Source organism: Tachyglossus aculeatus, chromosome 16 (genome assembly GCF_015852505.1).
Source record: "Tachyglossus aculeatus isolate mTacAcu1 chromosome 16, mTacAcu1.pri, whole genome shotgun sequence".
Classification (NCBI taxonomy): Eukaryota; Metazoa; Chordata; class Mammalia; order Monotremata; family Tachyglossidae; genus Tachyglossus; species Tachyglossus aculeatus.
The window spans coordinates 42,171,290-42,190,572 of NC_052081.1; the positions used below are offsets into that span (position 1 = coordinate 42,171,290).

General features: G+C 48.9%; 1 protein-coding gene across 1 annotated transcript in view; it reads left to right on the forward strand.

Moving 5' to 3' along the window:
* The first annotated feature begins 575 nt into the window (after positions 1–575).
* PSMB2 (proteasome 20S subunit beta 2) overlaps positions 576–19,283 on the forward strand; it is a 31,785-nt gene continuing 13,077 nt past the window's right edge. Inside the window, exons 1-3 of the mRNA XM_038757866.1 lie at positions 576–726; positions 10,277–10,399; positions 11,171–11,241. Coding sequence (XP_038613794.1) covers positions 636–726; positions 10,277–10,399; positions 11,171–11,241 — 285 coding nt within the window. The 5' untranslated portion in view covers positions 576–635. The remainder of the gene's footprint in view (positions 727–10,276; positions 10,400–11,170; positions 11,242–19,283) is intronic.

Genomic DNA, 19,283 nt, shown 5'->3' on the forward strand with positions numbered 1-19,283 from the left:
GCTTAGTCCAGTGCTCTGCACACAGTAAGCGCTCAATAAATACGATTGATTGATTGACTGGTTGCCAATTTGGACTTCCCAAGCGCTTAGTCCAGTGCTCTGCACACAGTAAGCGCTCAATAAATACGATTGATTGATTGACTGGTTGCCAATTTGTACTTCCCAAGCGCTTAGTCCAGTGCTCTGCACACAGTAAGCGCTCAATAAATACGATTGATTGATTGACTGGTTGCCAATTTGTACTTCCCAAGCGCTTAGTCCAGTGCTCTGCACACAGTAAGCGCTCAATAAATACGATTGATTGATTGACTGGTTGCCAATTTGGACTTCCCAAGCGCTTAGTCCAGTGCTCTGCACGCAGTAAGCGCTCCATAAATACGGTTGATGATGCTGATGGACAGGCAGCCTGAGGAGAAGGGGGCGGGGCCTCAAGGGAGGGGAAAGGCCCCGCCCCCTTCCCCGTGGCCACGCCCCCTCTCGACGGCCAGGCGCGGCTCCAGGCTCTCGGGGGAGGGGGGGGGCGTCCTCTCGCGAGATCGTCTACGTCATCAGAAAGCGACGCCGGCGGCGCGGCGCTGTGTCACGGCCGCGGTCTCTGCTTCCGCCGAGGCCCGTGAGGGGAGCCGCCCGCCGCCATGGAGTACCTCATCGGCATCCAGGGGCCCGACTACGTGTTGGTGGCCTCCGACAGGGTGGCCGCCAGCAGCATCGTCCAGATGAAGGACGGTGAGCGGCGGCCGCGGCCTCGGCCTCGGGGGCGCGGGATGGAGGAGGACGACGACTTATTTGTTGCCCACTTGGCCTCCCCGAGCGCCTAGTCCAGTGCCAGGCGCTCAGTACATACGATCGAATGAATGAGGAGGAGGAGGAAGGCAGGCGGGCGGGGGTCATTCATCCATTCAGTTTTCTCGACTGTAAACCCGCTGGTGGGTAGGGACCGTCTCTAGGTGTTGCCAGCTTGGACTCCCCAAGCGCCTAGTCCAGTGCTCTGCACATAGTAAGCGCTCAATAAATATGACTGATGATGATTCAGCCCATTCAGTCTTCTAGACTGTGAGCCCGCTGGTGGGTAGGGACCGTCTCTATATGTTGCCAATTTGTACTTCCCAAGCGCCTAGTCCAGTGCTCTGCACATAGTAAGCGCTCAATAAATATGATTGATGATGATTCAGCCCATTCAGTCTTCTATCAATCAATCAATCAATCAATCAATCATATTTATTGAGCGCTTACTATGTGCAGAGCACTGGACTAAGCGCTTGGGAAGTACAAATTGGCAACACATAGAGACAGTCCCTACCCAACAGTGGACTCACAGTCTGAAAGGGGGAGACAGGGAACAGAACCAAACATACCAACAAAATAAAATAAATAGGATAGAAATGTACAAGTAAAATAAATAAATAAGTAAATAGAGTAATAAATATGTACAACCATATATACATATATACAGGTGCTGTGGGGAAGAGAAGGAGGTAAGATGGGGGGATGGAGAGGGGGACGAGGGGGAGAGGAGGGAAGGGGCTCAGTCTGGGAAGGCCTCCCGGAGGAGGTGAGCTCTCAGCAGGTCCTTGAAGGGAGGAAGAGACTTCTAGACTGTGAGCCCGCTGGTGGGTAGGGACCGTCTCTAGATGTTGCCAATTCATACTTCCCAAGCGCTTAGTCCAGTGCTCTGCACATAGTAAGCGCTCAATAAATACGATTGATGATGATTCAGCCCTTTCAGTCTTCTAGACTGTGAGCCCGCTGGTGGGTAGGGACCGCCTCTGTGTGTTGCCAGCTTGGCCTCCCCAAGCGCCTAGTCCAGTGCTCTGTGCTCAGCAGGCGCTCAGTACATACGATCGAATGAATGAGGAGGAGGAGGAAGGTAGGCGGGCGGGGGTCATTCGTGCATTCAGTCTTCTAGACTGTGGGGGCCATTCATCCATTCAATCCATTCGGTCTTCTCGACTGTAAACCCGCTGTTGGGTAGTGACCGTTCTCTATATGTTGCCAACTTGGACTTCCCAAGCGCCTAGTACAGTGCTCTGCGCACAGTAAGCGCTCAATAAATACGGTTGAATGAATGAAAGGAAGCCGCTCAAGTGAGCCCGCTGTTGGGTAGGGACCGTCTCTATGTGTTGCCAGCTTGGACTTCCCAAGCGCCTAGTACAGTGTTCTGCGCACAGCAGGCGCTCAATAAATACGATCGAATGAATGAGGAGAAGGAGGAAGGCAGGCGGGCGGGGGCCATTCATCCATTCAGTCTTCTAGACTGTGAGCCCGCTGTTGGGTAGGGACCGTCTCTATATGTTGCCAGCTTGGACTTCCCAAGCGCTTAGTACAGTGCTCTGCACACGGTAAGCGCTCCATAAATATGATTGATGATGACTCAGCCCATTCAGTCTTCTAGACTGTGAGCCCGCTGGTGGGTAGGGACCGTCTCTATATGTTGCCAATTCGTACTTCCCAAGCGCTTAGTACAGTGCTCTGCACATAGTAAGCGCTCAATAAATATGATTGATGATGATTCATCCCTTTCAGTCTTCTAGACTGTGAGCCCGCTGGTGGGTAGGGACCGTCTCTATATGTTGCCAATTTGTACTTCCCAAGCGCCTAGTACAGTGCTCTGTATATAGTAAGCGCTCAATAAATATGATTGATGATGATTCAGCCCTTTCAGTCTTCTAGACTGTGAGCCCGCTGGTGGGTAGGGACCGTCTCTGTGTGTTGCCAGCTTGGACTTCCCAAGCGCCTAGTCCAGTGCCCTGCGCTCAGCAGGCGCTCAGTACATACGATCGAATGAATGAGGAGGAGGAGGAAGGTAGGCGGGCGGGGGTCATTCGTCCATTCAGTCTTCTAGACTGTGGGGGCCATTCATCCATTCAATCCATTCGGTCTTCTCGACTGTAAACCCGCTGTTGGGTAGGGACCGTCTCTATATGTTGCCAACTTGGACTTCCCAAGCGCCTAGTACAGTGCTCTGCGCACAGTAAGCGCTCAATAAATACGGTTGAATGAATGAAAGGAAGCCGCTCAAGTGAGCCCGCTGTTGGGTAGGGACCGTCTCTATGTGTTGCCAGCTTGGACTTCCCAAGCGCCTAGTACAGTGTTCTGCGCACAGCAGGCGCTCAATAAATACGATCGAATGAATGAGGAGAAGGAGGAAGGCAGGCGGGCGGGGGCCATTCATCCATTCAGTCTTCTAGACTGTGAGCCCGCTGTTGGGTAGGGACCGTCTCTATATGTTGCCAGCTTGGACTTCCCAAGCGCTTAGTACAGTGCTCTGCACACGGTAAGCGCTCCATAAATATGATTGATGATGACTCAGCCCATTCAGTCTTCTAGACTGTGAGCCCGCTGGTGGGTAGGGACCGTCTCTATATGTTGCCAATTCGTACTTCCCAAGCGCTTAGTACAGTGCTCTGCACATAGTAAGCGCTCAATAAATATGATTGATGATGATTCATCCCTTTCAGTCTTCTAGACTGTGAGCCCGCTGGTGGGTAGGGACCGTCTCTATATGTTGCCAATTTGTACTTCCCAAGCGCCTAGTACAGTGCTCTGTATATAGTAAGCGCTCAATAAATATGATTGATGATGATTCAGCCCTTTCAGTCTTCTAGACTGTGAGCCCGCTGGTGGGTAGGGACCGTCTCTGTGTGTTGCCAGCTTGGACTTCCCAAGCGCCTAGTCCAGTGCCCTGCGCTCAGCAGGCGCTCAGTACATACGATCGAATGAATGAGGAGGAGGAAGGCAGGCGGGCGGGGGTCATTCGTGCATTCAGTCTTCTAGACTGTGGGGGCCATTCATCCATTCAATCCATTCGGTCTTCTCGACTGTAAACCCGCTGTTGGGTAGGGACCGTCTCTATATGTTGCCAACTTGGACTTCCCAAGCGCCTAGTACAGTGCTCTGCGCACAGTAAGCGCTCAATAAATACGGTTGAATGAATGAAAGGAAGCCGCTCAAGTGAGCCCGCTGTTGGGTAGGGACCGTCTCTATGTGTTGCCAGCTTGGACTTCGCAAGCGCTTAGTCCAGTGCTCTGCGCTCAGCAGGCGCTCAGTACATACGATTGAATGAATGAGGAAAAGGAGGAAGGCAGGTGGGCGGGGGTCATTCGTCCATTCAATCCATTCAGTCTTCTCGACTGTAAACCCGCTGTTGGGTAGGGACCGTCTCTATATGTTGCCATCTTGGACTTCCCAAGCGCTTAATACAGTGCTCTGCGCGCAGCAGGCGCTCAGTAAATACTATTGAATGAATGAGGAGGAGGAAGGCAGGTGGATGGGGGTTATTCATCCATTCAGTCTTCTAGACTGTAAACCCGCTGTTGGGTAGGGACCGTCTCTATATGTTGCCATCTTGTACTTCCCAAGCGCCTAGTACAGTGTTCTGCGCTCAGCAGGCGCTCAGTACATACGATTGAATGAGGAGGAGGAGGAAGGCAGGCGGGCGGGGGTCATTCGTCCATTCAGTCTTCTAGACTGTGGGGGCCATTCATCCATTCAATCCATTCAGTCTTCTAGACTGTAAACCCGCTGTTGGGTAGGGACCGTCTCTATGTGTTGCCAACTTGTACCTCCCGAGAGCTTAGTACAGTGCTCTGCGCACAGTAAGCGCTCAATAAATATGATTGAATGAATGAAAGGAAACTGCTCAAGTGAGCCCGCTGTTGGGTAGGGATCATCTCTATATGTTGCCAACTTGGACTTCCCAAGCGCCCAGTACAGTGCTCTGCGCACAGTAAGCGCTCAATAAATACGATTGGTTGAATGAATGAAAGGAAGCCACCCAAGTGAGCCCGCTGTTGGGTAGGGACCGTCTCTGTGTGTTGCCAGCTTGGACTTCCCAAGCGCCTAGTACAGTGCTCTGCGCACAGCAGGCGCTCAGTACATACGATTGAATGAATGAGGAGGAGGAAGGCAGGCGGGCGGGGGTCATTCATCCATTCAATCCATTCAGTCTTCTCGACTGTAAACCCGCTGTTGGGTAGGGACCGTCTCTATATATTGCCAGCTTGGACTTCCCAAGCGCCTAGTACAGTGCTCTGCGCACAGCAGGCGCTCAGTACATACGATTGAATGAATGAGGAGGAGGAAGGCAGGCGGGCCGGCGTCATTCGTCCATTCAATCCATTCAGTCTTCTAGACTGTGAGCCTGCTGGTGGGTAGGGACCGTCTCTCTATGTTGCCACCTTGGACTTCCCAAGCGCCTAGTACAGTGCTCTGCGCACAGTAGGCGCTCAATAAATACGATCGAATGAATGAGGAGGAGGAAGGCAGGCGGGTGGGGGTCATTCGTCCATTCAGTCCTCTAGACTGTGAGCCCGCTGTTGGTTAGGGACCGTCTCTATATGTTGCCATCTTGGACTTCCCAAGCGCTTAGTATAGTGCTCTGCGCACAGCAGGCGTTCAATAAATACTATTGAATGAATGAGGAGGAGGAAGGCAGGCGGGCGGGGGTCATTCATCCATTCAGTCTTCTAGACTGTGGGGGCCATTCATCCATTCAATCCACTCAGTCTTCTAGACTGTGAGCCCGCTGGTGGGTAAGGACCGTCTCTAGATGTTGCCAACTTGTACCTCCCAAGCGCCTAGTACAGTGCTCTGCGCACAGTTATTGAATGAATGAAAGGAAGCCGCTCAAGTGAGCCCGCTGTTGGGTAGGGATCGTCTCTATATGTTGCCAGCTGGAGGATGGGAAATCAGAAAGGAGGCTGATGCAGTAATCCAGTCTGGATAGGTTGAGAGATTGAACGAGCAGGGTAGCTGTTTGGATGGAGAGGAAAGGGTGGATCTTGGCGATGCTGCGGAGGTGAGACCAGCAGGTTTTGGTATCGGATTGGATGTGAGGGGTGAATGAGAGAGCAGAGTCGAGGATGACACCAAGGTCGCGGGCTTGTGAGACGGCAAGGATGGTAGTGCCGTCAACAGTGATGGGAAAGTCAGGGAGAGGACAAGGTTTGGGAGGGAAGACAAGGAGTTCAGTCTTGGACATGTTGAGTTTTAGGTGGCGGGCAGACATCCAGATGGAGATGTCCTGAAGGCAGGAGGAGATGCGAGCCTGGAGGGACGGAGAGAGAGCAGGGGCAGAGATGTAGATTTGGGTGTCATCAGCGTGGAGATGAGAGTTGAAGCCGTGGGAGCGAATGAGTTCACCAAGGGAGTGAGTGTAGATGGAGAACAGAAGGGGACCAAGAACTGACCCTTGAGGAACCCCTACAGTAAGGGGATGAGAGGGGGAGGAAAGGCCCGCGAAGAAGACTCACAATGAGTTTAAGTGCTTACTATGTGCAGAGCACTGTTCTAAGTCCTGGGGTAGGTGCAGACAACCTGATAAACCTGTATCTACCCCAGCGCCTAGAACAGTGCTTGGCGCGTAGTAAGTGCTTAACAAATACCATCATCATTATTATTATTATTTGACTTTGGGCAAGTCACTTAGCTTCCCTGTGCCTCAGTCTCCTCATCTGTAAAATGGGGACTAAGACAGTGAGCCCTACATGGGACAACCTGATAAACTTGTATCTACCCCAGCGCTTAGAACAAATGCTTAACAAATGCCGCCATCATCATCATCATCATTATTATTATTATTAATAAACAGGGTAATCAGGTTGTCCCATGTGGGGCTCACATTCTTAATCCCCATTTTGTACATGAGGTAACTGAGGCACAGAGAAATGAAGTGACTTGCCCAAGGTCACACAGCAGACAAGTGGTGGAGCTGGGATTAGAATTTACGTCCTCTGACTCCCAAGCCCTTAATAATAATAATAATTATTATTATTATCTGTAAAATGGGGATTAAGATTGTGAGCCCCGTGTGGAACAGGGACTGTGTCCACCCCGATTTACTTGAATCTACTCCAGCGCTTAGTACAATGCCCAACACACAGTAGGCGTTTAACAAATGCCAGAATTTTTATTATTATTGAAAGCAAATTGGGTTGGACACAGTCCCCTTCCCTCATAGGGTTTATAGTCTTTAATCCCCATTTTACAGGTGAGGTAACTCTCCCAAGCACTTAGTACAGTGCTCTGCTCACAATAAACACTCAATCAATACCACTGATTGATGGGGAAAAGGAGAGCGCACCTCTGGGGCTGTAAACTCCTTGTAGATAGAGAACGGGTCTATCAACTCTGTTGTGTTGGACTCTCCCAACTGCTTAGTACAGAGGTCTGAACAAAGCATCCAGTAAATACCACTGATTGATTGGGGAGGCGAAAAGAAGACCTGGTCAGGAGGATCCTTCCTCAGTGTTTGTTGATGGTGATATTGATGAGGGAGAGGAAAGGAAAATATAATAGGGTTTGGGAGCCTTGGAAGGAAGAAGATGGAATTCTTGGGGCAGTTGGCGATCACAGAGACAAAAAGTCAAGAGGAAAAGGAAAAATTGCAGTATGGTGGAGTTTCTCACATTGCCCCAGGCTTGCAGCCAAGGTGGAAACCCCATCCTCAGTCTCTTATCCTCAGTTTCCTATTCACTCTTCCATTTAGCTAGCACCTCAGTGTGATGCCATTTTACTATGAAATTATAGTTGTCTTCCTTTTCAGTAAGCACTCAATAAATTGATTTACTCCCGTCTTGCATTCCTGCTTTTATAGAAAACCTCGATGAGTGGTGAAAACTTGAGTTTCAATACCACCATTAGCTCTTTAATTAGAGTAGGGTACCACTTAAGTGACCTTTAGATAACACCTCTGAAGTAAATAGTATTCCTATTTTTCTTATAAAAGGTCTGGGATAGGAGTGTTGTGTGGTAAATTGTCCTAGTATCCTAACTCAGGATTTGGGGCCTATCTTTAAACCTAGAAAATATATTTCGAGGAAGAGAACATTAATGATGGGCATGGCCTGTTTTTAACAATCAGCATGTGTTTTGCTTTGTCTTCTCTTATGACTGATGAGACAGTTCCATTGGTGGTTAGGGTGGGCTTGGGAACTTGTAATTCGGCTTGGAAAGAGGCCACAAAGCCACACTGAAACATAGATTGTCAATAATTAGCAACCGTTCCCAGAAAAGAATGGAGCACATGAATGGTAAATGAAGGCGTATCGAGTTTTCCGGAGTCCTGAGATCCCTCCATCCCAAGCGATAGCAACAGGCTTGCAATTGTTAGAAAATCATCACATGAGGAATTGGGAGTGAGATCTGAAGGGTTTTTTCTTGGGTGACCCAAGTGCAGACCATGTGACTGTTCAAAGACAGAATGGAGTCCTGCTTCATAGGCGTGCTTGTGAATGAAACTGCAATAACACCGATCATTCTAGGGCCTCCAACTTGAGAGAGATTATTCTGTCTTCCCAAGAAGGTGATGTCTTTCTAACCAACTTGTGGGTCTCCTAAGATCTTTGGACAAGTAAAAAGCAGCAGGACTTAGTGGCGAGAGCATGGGCCTGGAAGTTAGAAGGACCTAAAACCAACAAACTTTCAGGCTTTCAATGGGGCTGGGTTTTTGTGGGGGTTTTGAGGTATTTGTTAAGCACTTACTGTTTTGTCAGGCACTATACTAAGCACTGGGGTTAGGGGAAGCAGCGTGGCTCAGTGGAAAAAGCCCGGGCTTTGGAGTCAGAGGTCATGGGGTCAAATCCCGGCTCTGCCAATTGTCAGCTGTGTGACTTTGGGCAAGTCACTTAACTTCTCTGGGCCTCAGTTACCTCATCTGTAAAATGGGGATTAAGACTGTGAGCCCCCTTTGGAACAACCTGACCACTTTGTAACCTCCCCAGTGCTTAGAACAGTGCTTTGCACATAGTAAGCGCTTAATAAATGCCATCATTATCATTATTATTATTATTATTTAAGCTAAATCAAGTTGGACACAATCAGTGTCCCACATGGAGCTCACAGTCTTGGTCTACATTTACAGATGAGGGAACTGAGACCCTGAGAAGTGAAGTGACTTGCTCGGGGTCACAGCAGACAAGTGGCGGAGTCAGGATTAGAACCCAGGTCCTCTTGACTCCAAGGCCCAGGCTCTATCCACTAAACCACATTGCTTAAAACAAATCCAGCTTTGTATAACTGTAGTTCAGGAGCCATGCCTTATGACTCATAGGCCATGTATTGAATCAATCACTGATATTTACTTTGTGCTTACTGTGTGCAGAGCACTGTACTGAGCACTTGGGAGAGTACAATGCAACCGAGTTGGTAGACATGTTCCCTGCCCTCAGAGAGCTTACATTGGTTATTTTCAAGTTAAAATGCCGTCCTTCCTTCTGGTTCCAGCGAGCAATAGTAAAAGCAATCTCAAATCTCAAAAGAGGCAACTTTGAAAGTCATTAACTGCGGCTTAGTACTCGGTAAATCCTATTAAAGGATTGTGACATTTCAGATGCTTTAGAACATATCTTCCAGGGAAGATTATTGAGCAGCACTTGAAAAATTGAAAGCAAAAGTGAGAGTCAGATATGGAGATTTAGGCTGTTGTTCTGCAGCCATATCTAGAATACGAAGTTAGTCACATTCCTTAGGCACTAGTGGCTGCACGGGATATTTATTTATGTATCTCTCTAATCTGAGCATGAGTCTGGTTCAACCAGATAAGATTTCAGTGTTTGGAATTTTTTTATGTTTTAATGTGAAAAATGTTTTCATATAGTTCACCTTTAAAAATGTATGTTTTCCCTTCCCTCCCCACCATTAAATACAAATTTTAGTTTTGCCTTGTAGGGAGTGACTGTTAGTTGATGCCGATGATGCTTGTATTTTCAGTCAGATTTGTGCAGATTTCCATGGATAGTTAAATTTCATTTTCAGGTACCACTTCGCTTCAGATATTTTCTTTGGTTGTAGGATCTGCTGCTCTTGTCCCCCTCCTGCTTCAGCCCTCTCTCTCTTTTTTCTTCCAAAACTGATCTACCATGATCAGCACAGGTCTCCTCACTAGTTTACACGTATTGCTTAGATACTCAAGAATGATTTTCAGATGCAAGTTACTTTATCGATTGGAAGGGGGTGCAGGGAGAAGGGAGGAGAATAAATCGACGTCGGTTCCCTTGCCCCACACCTTTTGCGTACGAATTTGTAATTTATTTATTCATATTAATGTCTGTCTACCTCTGTAGACTGTAAGCTCATTGTGGGCAGGGAATGTGCCTGTTTATTGTTAGAATATCCTCTCCCAAGTGCTTACTGTAGTGGTTTGCGCACAGTAAGCGCTCAATATGATTGAATGAATGAGTGAATGAACACAAAACCTTTCTCGCTTGTGATTCAGAGTTCCCCCTACAAGTCAGCGCATCAGTCCTTTGGTAAGAACCGCATTCTGTTATTTCCACAGATCACGACAAGATGTTTAAGATGAGTGAAAAGATCTTACTCCTGTGTGTGGGAGAGGCCGGAGACACGGTGCAGTTTGCTGAATACATTCAGAAAAATGTCCAGCTCTACAAAATGAGGAACGGTGGGTATCCAAGCCAGAACAGCACGGTAGTGGGCCTTTCTAGTACAGTGGACAAGCAGGCTGGCCCTATTTGAACCCTAGAGCAACCCTGCTTTGTCCCGGTCTGGAGGACTGGGTTGAGGACATGGGACTCCAGTGCTACCTGGGCCTTGGGGCTGGAAAAGACTTTCCACGTTTGTGGACTAGGTAGCCCTTAGCTTCTTATAGAAGAATGGGAGGGATTAGTACCCATTGTGGAATTCTTGGGTCTGGGCTTTGGATCTAGAACCTACCCAACAGCCACTAACTACCTCCCTTCCCAGGGAGAGGATCGAGGAACAATGATTGAAATCGGCAGCAGATGCATTTCTGTAGTTGTCCCGGAGAAAAGAATATTTCCATAACTTTAAATCCTTTGCAGTGACTGATTTTGGAGAGTTGAAGAATGGTTTCTGAGGGATCTGTGCTGTCCTTTTCCCTCCGCAATTGTCAGTGCAAGAGTAGTAGTAGAAACAGTAATTATTAAGCACGTCCTCTGTGCAGAGCACTGTGCTAAGCACTGGGAAAGAATAAACAGGTGGGAAGTAGAGATGGCCCCTATCCCTCTGGGTTGGGGGGAGAGGAGTTCACAATCTACTGGTCGATAAGTCTCCCTGGAATTTCTGATCACTTGTTGAAACCAAGCAACCAAATAAAGCCCACGAAACAGGACACACATGGAGTGGCGAGAGGGAATTTGGATGCCATTTGGGTTCTACAGAAACGTGTTTTGCTTTTTGTGTCTCACACCAGGGTATGAGCTGTCTCCCACGGCCGCGGCCAACTTCACCCGTCGAAACCTGGCCGACTACCTCCGGAGTCGGGTAAGCGGTACCGAAGTGGAGGCGGGCTAGTACGGGCAGCAGGCTGGCCCTCTTGCTTTCAGGCTGCCACAGCAGCCCTTCTCGCTGCCAAAGCAGAGAACCTCCAGCCTCTGAGGCGTTTGTTTCGAAGGTGCTGCTTTTCCCAGGACCCTCTGTTGCAGACCAGGTGCACGATCAACTGACTGCTTCGCGCCTAAAAGCCCTGATTGGTCAAAAGGCCTCAGATCCGATCCCAAGTCAGAGCCGAGATATCGCAGATTTTCATTACTCCTGGATTTTTAAGCAAATCGTTCGGCTTGGTTCCCGCCTGTTGAAGATTAAAGTCTCCTTTAGTTTTAATTGACAGGCGATTAACACACAAGCCTTGGGTTTCTTATCTGCAGTTCTCCCTAGGCACTGTCAGCAAGTGATCTAGAAATCAGTCTTCCTGGATTGCTTTCTGGCACCATCTCCAACTTCTGGCCTGGTTAGGTCATTATTATGGCCCTCGACAGTGGCTCCTTTTTTGAGCTTTGGGCTGTGTGTATCCATCAGAGAGTGCCCTGTCAAGAAAGGGCACCCAAATCTTGGCTAAAGGGTATGTTTCTGCCTCCCCAAGGGGCCACCAACATGTGTTTTTACCACATGAGCCACCCGCTCTGTGCCTGCTTCCCGCAGGGACCGGAGATAGCTTTTCTCCCCCGGCAGAGATGGATATTAAGGCACGGCACTTGACGAGAGCATTTTGCCCAATCATCTAATTTATCCAGCCTCCCGTTGAGGATGGAGGTGCCTGAATAGATGAGGAAGGGAAGGCACTAAATGGCAGACAGGATTGCCCGCAGACACTCAGCAAGTCTGTGAGAAAACCTCAGTCAGTCAATCGTATTTATTGAGTGCTTACTGTGTGCAGAGCACTGTACTAAGTCCTTGGGAGAGTATAGTATAACAGACATATTTCCTGCCCACACCGAGTTTACAGTCTAGAGGGGGAGGCAGAAGGGGGAGTGAAGTTTTGAGTTCCCCAGATCTTTGGCTAAGCTTTGACTGCCTTTAGCCAGCCCCTTCGTTCCTCAGCAGCACCCCCAGGATCACTGCTGTGTTAGATTTTCCTGTGTGTTGATTGTGTGTCGAGCAGGTGGCTTGTGGCTCAATGGTCCTGGGGTCATTTCAGTATTTGGGGCTGGACAGAGTTGCCTTCTTCAGTTGCTTAAGGGAAGTGCTGTATTGGTGGGTTAAAAGTCAAGTGCAGAGAAGCTTGGCAAGTCCAAAGGAATGGCAGTGGGAATCTTCCGAGTGGCTTATTTCCTGGTTATTAGAATCATTTCCGGGTGGAAGGCATGGGAATCTCTCTTCGATGGGCGCTACCAGGGAACCAGGAATTCTTTCTGATGAGAAGCAGCACGGTCAATTGGAAGGAGCATAGAGACGGTCCCTACCCAACAGTGGGCTCACAGTCTAGAAGGGGGAGTCTCTATATGTTGCCAACTTGTACTTCCCAAGCGCTTAGTACAGTGCTGTGCACACAGTAAGTGCTCAATAAATACGGTTGAAGGAGCATGGGCTTGGGGGCAGAGGACTTGGGTTCTAATGTCGGCTCTGCCACTTGTCTGCTTGTTCACTTTGGGCCAGTCCCTAAGTTTCTCTGGGCCTCAGTTACCTCATCTGTAAAATGGGGGTTAAATCTTCTTCTTTCCATATTAGACTGGGAGCCCCATTAATCAATGTCAGTCATATTTATTGAGCACTTATCGTGTGCAGGTATTAAGTGCTTGGGAGAGTACAGCGCAACACTATAACAGACACATCTCCCTGCCCACAACATGCTTACAGTCTAGAGGGGGAGACAGGCATTAATGGAAGTAAATTAAATTAATAAATAAATAGTTATGGATATGTATTTAAGTGGTGTGGGGCTGCAGGGGGTTGGCGTGTGAATAAAGGGAGCAAGTCAGGGCAATGCAGAAGGGAATGGGAAAAGAGGAAATGTGGGCTTAGTCAGGGAAGGCCTATTGGAGGTGTGGGGCAGGGACTACGGCCAACCCGATTATCGTGTTGTTTCCCCCAGTACTTAGTACAGTGTCCGGCACATACTAAGCGCCCAACAAATACAGTTAAAAAAAAATTAGCGCTTGGGTGGATCTAGGTGGAGAGTGGGTCCTAGTTACGGGTAGAGTTCGTCGGAAGCAATACCTCCACTTGGGGAAGCTCGACCACCTCTTCTCATCCCCTTTTTCGGCATCGCAGTTTCCTGGGAGTGGAAGATGGGTCAGACCTCAGATTTCGAACCACCCAGAAAAGTTCCCAGGCTATTTAATAAAGTGTACAGTGTGACCCGCTTGGAAAACAAGTCTCTATCTTGCAACTTATCAGGCGCAAGAGGAATCAGAATTCTGACTCTGGGCACAATAAATAAACATTTTGTCCTAAATACCACAGCCATTAAGTGAGTTAAGCTCCTTTTACAATCGCGATAAGGCGGCTAGCACCACTCATGCAAGTGCAGTAAATCCGTTTCATCTACCAGCCAGGATGCTTGATGTACTTACCAAAAGAATGGGCACTTGTAAACTACAACATGGAACGCCCAGTAAATTCTTCCAAACTTTTTTCAACTGTAAAATGTGGGTTCAATCCCTGATCTCCCCCCTACTTAGCCTGGGAGCCCCATATGAGACAAGGACTTTGTCTGACCTGATTAACTTGTATCTACCCCAGCGCTTAGAACAGCTCCTGACTCATAATAAAACCTTAACAAATACCTTAATTATTCCAAAGGAAAAAATTGGAGTGGTGGTTGGAAGGAAGGGAAACAGTGGCCTAGGGGAAGGAGCACAGTCCAGAAGTCAAAGGACCTGCATTCTAATCTCAGCTCTGCCACTGCCTGCTGTGTAACCTTGGACAAATCACTCCTGAATATCAGTTTTCTCATCTGTAAAATGGAGATTTTTTTCCCTGCTCTCCCTCCTACTTAGACTGTGAACCCCATGTGGGACAGGGACTGATTATCTTCTATCTACCACCATATTTAGCACAGAATAAGCGCTTAACAAGAACCACAATTGCCATGATGATGGTAGTGGTGAACTGGCACCAAGATATTTGATTTGGGATCGGGGATTTTGTAAATAAGCACCTTGATGCTTTGGACAGGGATTTTCTAGGTACCGAGTGGCTAAAGGAAGGCCTTCATCTCTGAACTTCCTCCATGTGGTCTAAGAACATTTTTGTTATGGTCACCAAGGGGGAAAACCTAATTGGACAGACCTGTTTGCGAAGGCCCCTGATTTAAGTACATTGGCGGGGGTCATGTCATATTTTGGGCTCCATAATTCCCAGTCTAGCAGAGCGCTAGACTAAGCACTGGGGGAGATATAAGATAATCAGGTCAGACACAATCCCTGTGCCCCAAAACGCTTCTCTTTTCTGAAGATTCAGAAGAGGCAAGACCTCCCCCACCCCCCTGGAGTAGCTGCTGGGTCAAGGCCTGAAAATAAAGGAACGGTTTTGCTTGGGGTCAGCGGGGGGAATCTGGACAGTCATTCCGCATCCACACCTGGGAAACCAGCGCGGAAAGAGAGCACAGGTCTAGGAGTCGAATCGCCGCTCGGCCACTTGGCCCGCTGTGGGATCTTAGACAAGTCGCTTAACTCCTGGGCCTCAGTTACCTCATCCGTGAAACGGAGATTAAATCCCACTTCCTCCTCCGTAGACCTGGGAGCCCCGTGTGGGACGGACAGTATTCAACCTGATGATCTTGTATCCACCCCATTGCTCAGTACGGTGTGTGGCACACAGTAATCACTTAACCGGTAGCATTTAAAAAATGAGCATGTCGGGAAGGACCAAAGGAAATGGGAGATTGGCAGAAGGCCAGGGCCGGTGATGGGTCAAACGCTCTCAGGCCTCAAGGGTGCCAAACACGGCCCTGCCACTTTGGCTCTAGCAAAATCTTTTCCATCGTGGGTTTAATGAGCCCGCCCGCAGGTAGATGCCTGAGAGCAAGAGGCTTCCAGGGCTTGTTCAGGCCTCTAGGCTGTGACTGACTCATCCGTATTTCAGCATTTTTACGCCAAAGCATTTTCTCATTAAACATCTGCCACTTGATTTTTAATGGGACTGATTTTTGTCAATCACCGAATATCCGCCCGTGGGCACCGGCCGTCCCAGGGGAAGACTTAGAAGCCTCCTCCTCGGGGGACTTCAAGCTGCCATTCCAGCATCACCACCGTTGACCACCAGTTCCTCAGAGCGGCGGGCAAGGGGGCAGTTTCTTCTAAGATTCCAAATGTGGCAGGCTCCTAGTGTCTCACAGGGCTGCTGTAAAACTCCCGAAAACTGTTATTCATCTCAAGCCTCCAGGGATGGAGACCGAGACACAAATCGGTAAAATCCAATGGGACCTGGGGCGTGGAAAGAAAGGCTCTGTAGAAAACAGGAATCTTTATTCCCAGTCTAATCCACACCCTGCTCCCCCCCCCCCCCACCCACTGTCCCCTGTTTCACCCCTCAGCACCCAGCATTTCAAACTCAAATTTGGAGAAGCAAATGACAACTATTGGTTCACTGAGGTTTATTAATCTACCTCGGGTAGTGCCAGCCCCATCTCCCCTCCCCCACAAGGGAGGCTCAGTAAATAGTCATACTGGTGGGTGGAGAAATCACATCTTTTGCAGGTGAGGACATTGGTGCAAAGCTGGAGTTCAGGTTGGGATCCAGCTTCTAGATCTTCTGACTCCAAAGTCCAAGCCTGTGTGGTCTTCGCGGAAAGTGGAGAGAGGGACCAGTTATCAGGGAACTCTAGGTGTACTTGGTAGAAAAAGGAAATCCAGGGTACCCCTGCCCACAGACTTGGCTAGGAGGTCTCCTCTCTTTGTGGTGAAGTAATTGACACCTGGCGTGCTTGACCCCTAGAAGAATCACCTAGAATTGCTTGGCCTTTGCCCAGATGCCTCTGGGGTGGGATTTTCACTCAGGTTGCCAGAGTGACCATCCTGTTCCTCCTCTCTGGCTCCTCCTACCACTCACCCCCCACCCCCCACCCCCCCAGTCCACACAAAGGCCTCAGCTGTCGGTCTCCCAAGAGATTGATTGCTTGCCTCAATGAGGTCATGTGACCTCATGAACAGATGGCCCAGGTGAAGCTGGGATGTTCTATGTCCTGCCCCCTTGAACACCCACAGCAGCCATTTGTTACATGTGATTAAAAACTATCACTAACGAGGGTAATTGAACAGGCTTTTTGGCAAACCCGAGTAGCAGGATGTGACATGACGCAGCGGTGCCTTCTTCCTCTATGTGCCATCTCCCTGAAGGCCCGATCCTCACTGCTCCCCCGTGCCCAGGCTTGCCTTCCAGCTCACCTGCTCCAGATGGGCAACACAGTGGGGAGGACACTGGCAGAGGCAGATGTGTTTATTTACCGGAGACGAGATGTTGTGCTACTGCAGATGGCAGTGCCCCTGAGCAAATGGCACCCTTCGACACCACCGTCACCCGACGAGGGCATCTTTACCATCGAGAGAAGTCTCTTGGGTTTTCAGGGGGTGGCGGGGGGGGGGGGGGGGGGGGCAGGTGAAAATCAGATCCTCTTCTGCGAGTACCAGGCTTCTGCCGTAAGCCGACCATTCAGCCTCCAGCTTTTCAGCCCTAGAGCCCGGCATGGACGGGCCCTGTCATCTTAGAGGGAAGGAGAGAGGTGCCGCCTTCTTTCTGTCAGCCAGGGGAAAGTTGGAAATGGCCAGCTTGGGCCGTTCTTCCTGTCATCTAGGCTTTCGTATCTGCCTTGACTATGTGGGTCGGGCAGGGGGAAGAGGCAGCAGCCTTGAAGGAACATGCCTGCATTAAAATAGAGATTGGGCATAGTCCAACAACCTTAATCGCTTTGCCGTGCTATCTGCCGAGAGCAAACGCAGATGAGGCCAAGCTAGGGCCGGGATTTTTGGTCTTGGGGTGGTAGTTACTTGGATCTGCTTTTGCGATCAGTTTGGACTGTCCAACCACTTGGGAATGCGTGCACATTGAAGTTAAGGCCTATCAGTCGGACCTGAGGGGACGTTGTTAGGCACGTCCACCACAAAGGAGACAAGAGGCCGATAGCTCCCCTCTTGAGCGCATCTGGAGTCACCAGTAGCTTGATTGGGCCTGTCGGAGAAAGGCAGGATGGGCTTTGAACCATCACCCTCATTGATCTCTTTTGACCAAATGCCTGGAGAAAGCATTCTTTGAAAGCTGTTGCCCTGCCCGGGAATCCTTTTGAAGAAGCTGTCATTTCCATCCCTTGCTGCTAGGAATTTGCAGGTGTAAAGTCCTCTCCCTCCTCCCCTTCCACTGATCCCCTCCCTGCCCTTCCAGTGGGGTGGGCGGCTACATGTGAGGTGTTGCTTTCTCACTTAGAGAGCATGTGTTTGTACCACCTAGTTGGATGTCTGTAAAGAGCAGAGAACCCCTGTTTCCCTGCTGAGGGAAGTGCTCCCATATTCAGTCAGGCAGCTTTTCGCCGAGGCATCGTATCCTTAAAAGAGAGAGAGATTCTTCCCTTCCTCTTAAACCATAAGCTCCTTGTGGGGCAGACCAGTTCTCATCTAGTTAGCCTGGATCTACTTCACACATAGAAGGCACTTCATAAATAATAGTAGTAGTGGCAGCAGCAGCAGTATTTTTAACCACTTTCTGTATAATAATAATAATAATGCATTTATTAAGCGCTTACTATGTGCAAAGCAGTATTCTAAGTGCTGGGGAGGTTACAGGGTGATCAGGTTGTCCCACATGGGGCTCACAGTCTTAATCCCCATTTTACAGATGAGGTAACTGAGGCCCAGAGAAGTTAAGTGATTTGCCTAAAGTCACACAGCTGACAAGTGGCGGAGCTGGGATTCGAACCCATGGCCTCTGACTCCAAAGCCCATGCTCTTTCCACTGAGTCACGCTGCTTCTCTCAGTGCTCTGTTTTCAGAGCACTGTATTAAGCGCCCTTGGGTGTTCCGAAAGTCAGAGCAGTGTTGTGTCTCTTCCATTGGAAAATTTATGTGTTTGAAGTTGGCTCCAGCTTGGTTGTGAGAGTATTTGTCCAGCCAAGAACCAAGTAGTCCATCCAGTTGCTTTTTTTTTTAATGGTATTTGTTAAATGTTTACTTATGTGCCAGGCATTGTTGTTGGGCACATGTCCCATGTGAGGCTCGCAGTCTTAATCTCCATTTTATAGATGAAGTCAGGTGACTTGCCCAGAGTCACACCTAGATCCTTCTGACGCCCGGGGTCTAGCCACTGGGCCATGTTGCTCCTGTGAGAGTTTCTGTCATGGTGGCACCGAGGAGCAAGCCATAGGTGCCAACTCTTCACGGTGAGTGCAGGGAGCAATGGTGTTTCAGAAGGGATGAGCCTATAGGTCAGCAGGTTGTCATTTTGGATCTTTTGACCTTGATGGGATGCTCAGGGCTCATCAGAGACCTGGGATGAGCCAGTATGGGAGTCCACTTCCAAGAGCCGTGGAGGCCATCGCCTTCACTGAGTGAGCATCTGGGTAGCTAGAATGTAAGCTCCTTGAGGGCAGGGTTCATGTTGACGTACTCTGCTGCTCTCTCCCAAGCACTCGATATTGAGTTCTGCCCAGAGTTAAGCAGTCAGTAAATACCAGTGATTGATTGTCTGAGGAGGTGCTCACTGAAGCTTGATCTCCGAAGTGAGCATTTTCCCACAACTGTTGAAAACCATTGGAACCATTTATCAACAATCAATCAGTGGTATTGAGCTCTTACTATGGACCGAGCACTGTAGTAAGCACTTTGGAAAGTACCGTACAACAGAATTAGTGGAAACGTACCCTGCTTGTAAATGAGCTTACAGTCTAGACGGGATACAGACATTAATATAAATAAGTTACAGAAGTCTACATAAGTGCTGTGGTAAAAAGAACCATATATGTGTGTTATATGTGTATGTAATATATAATATGTATGGCTATAAATGTTTATAAATATAACCAGCCTACAGATTAAGTGAATTAAATGTTACATAGACAGATTTCCTAGGAGAACCTCCTTGGTCTCATCTGTTCTGCC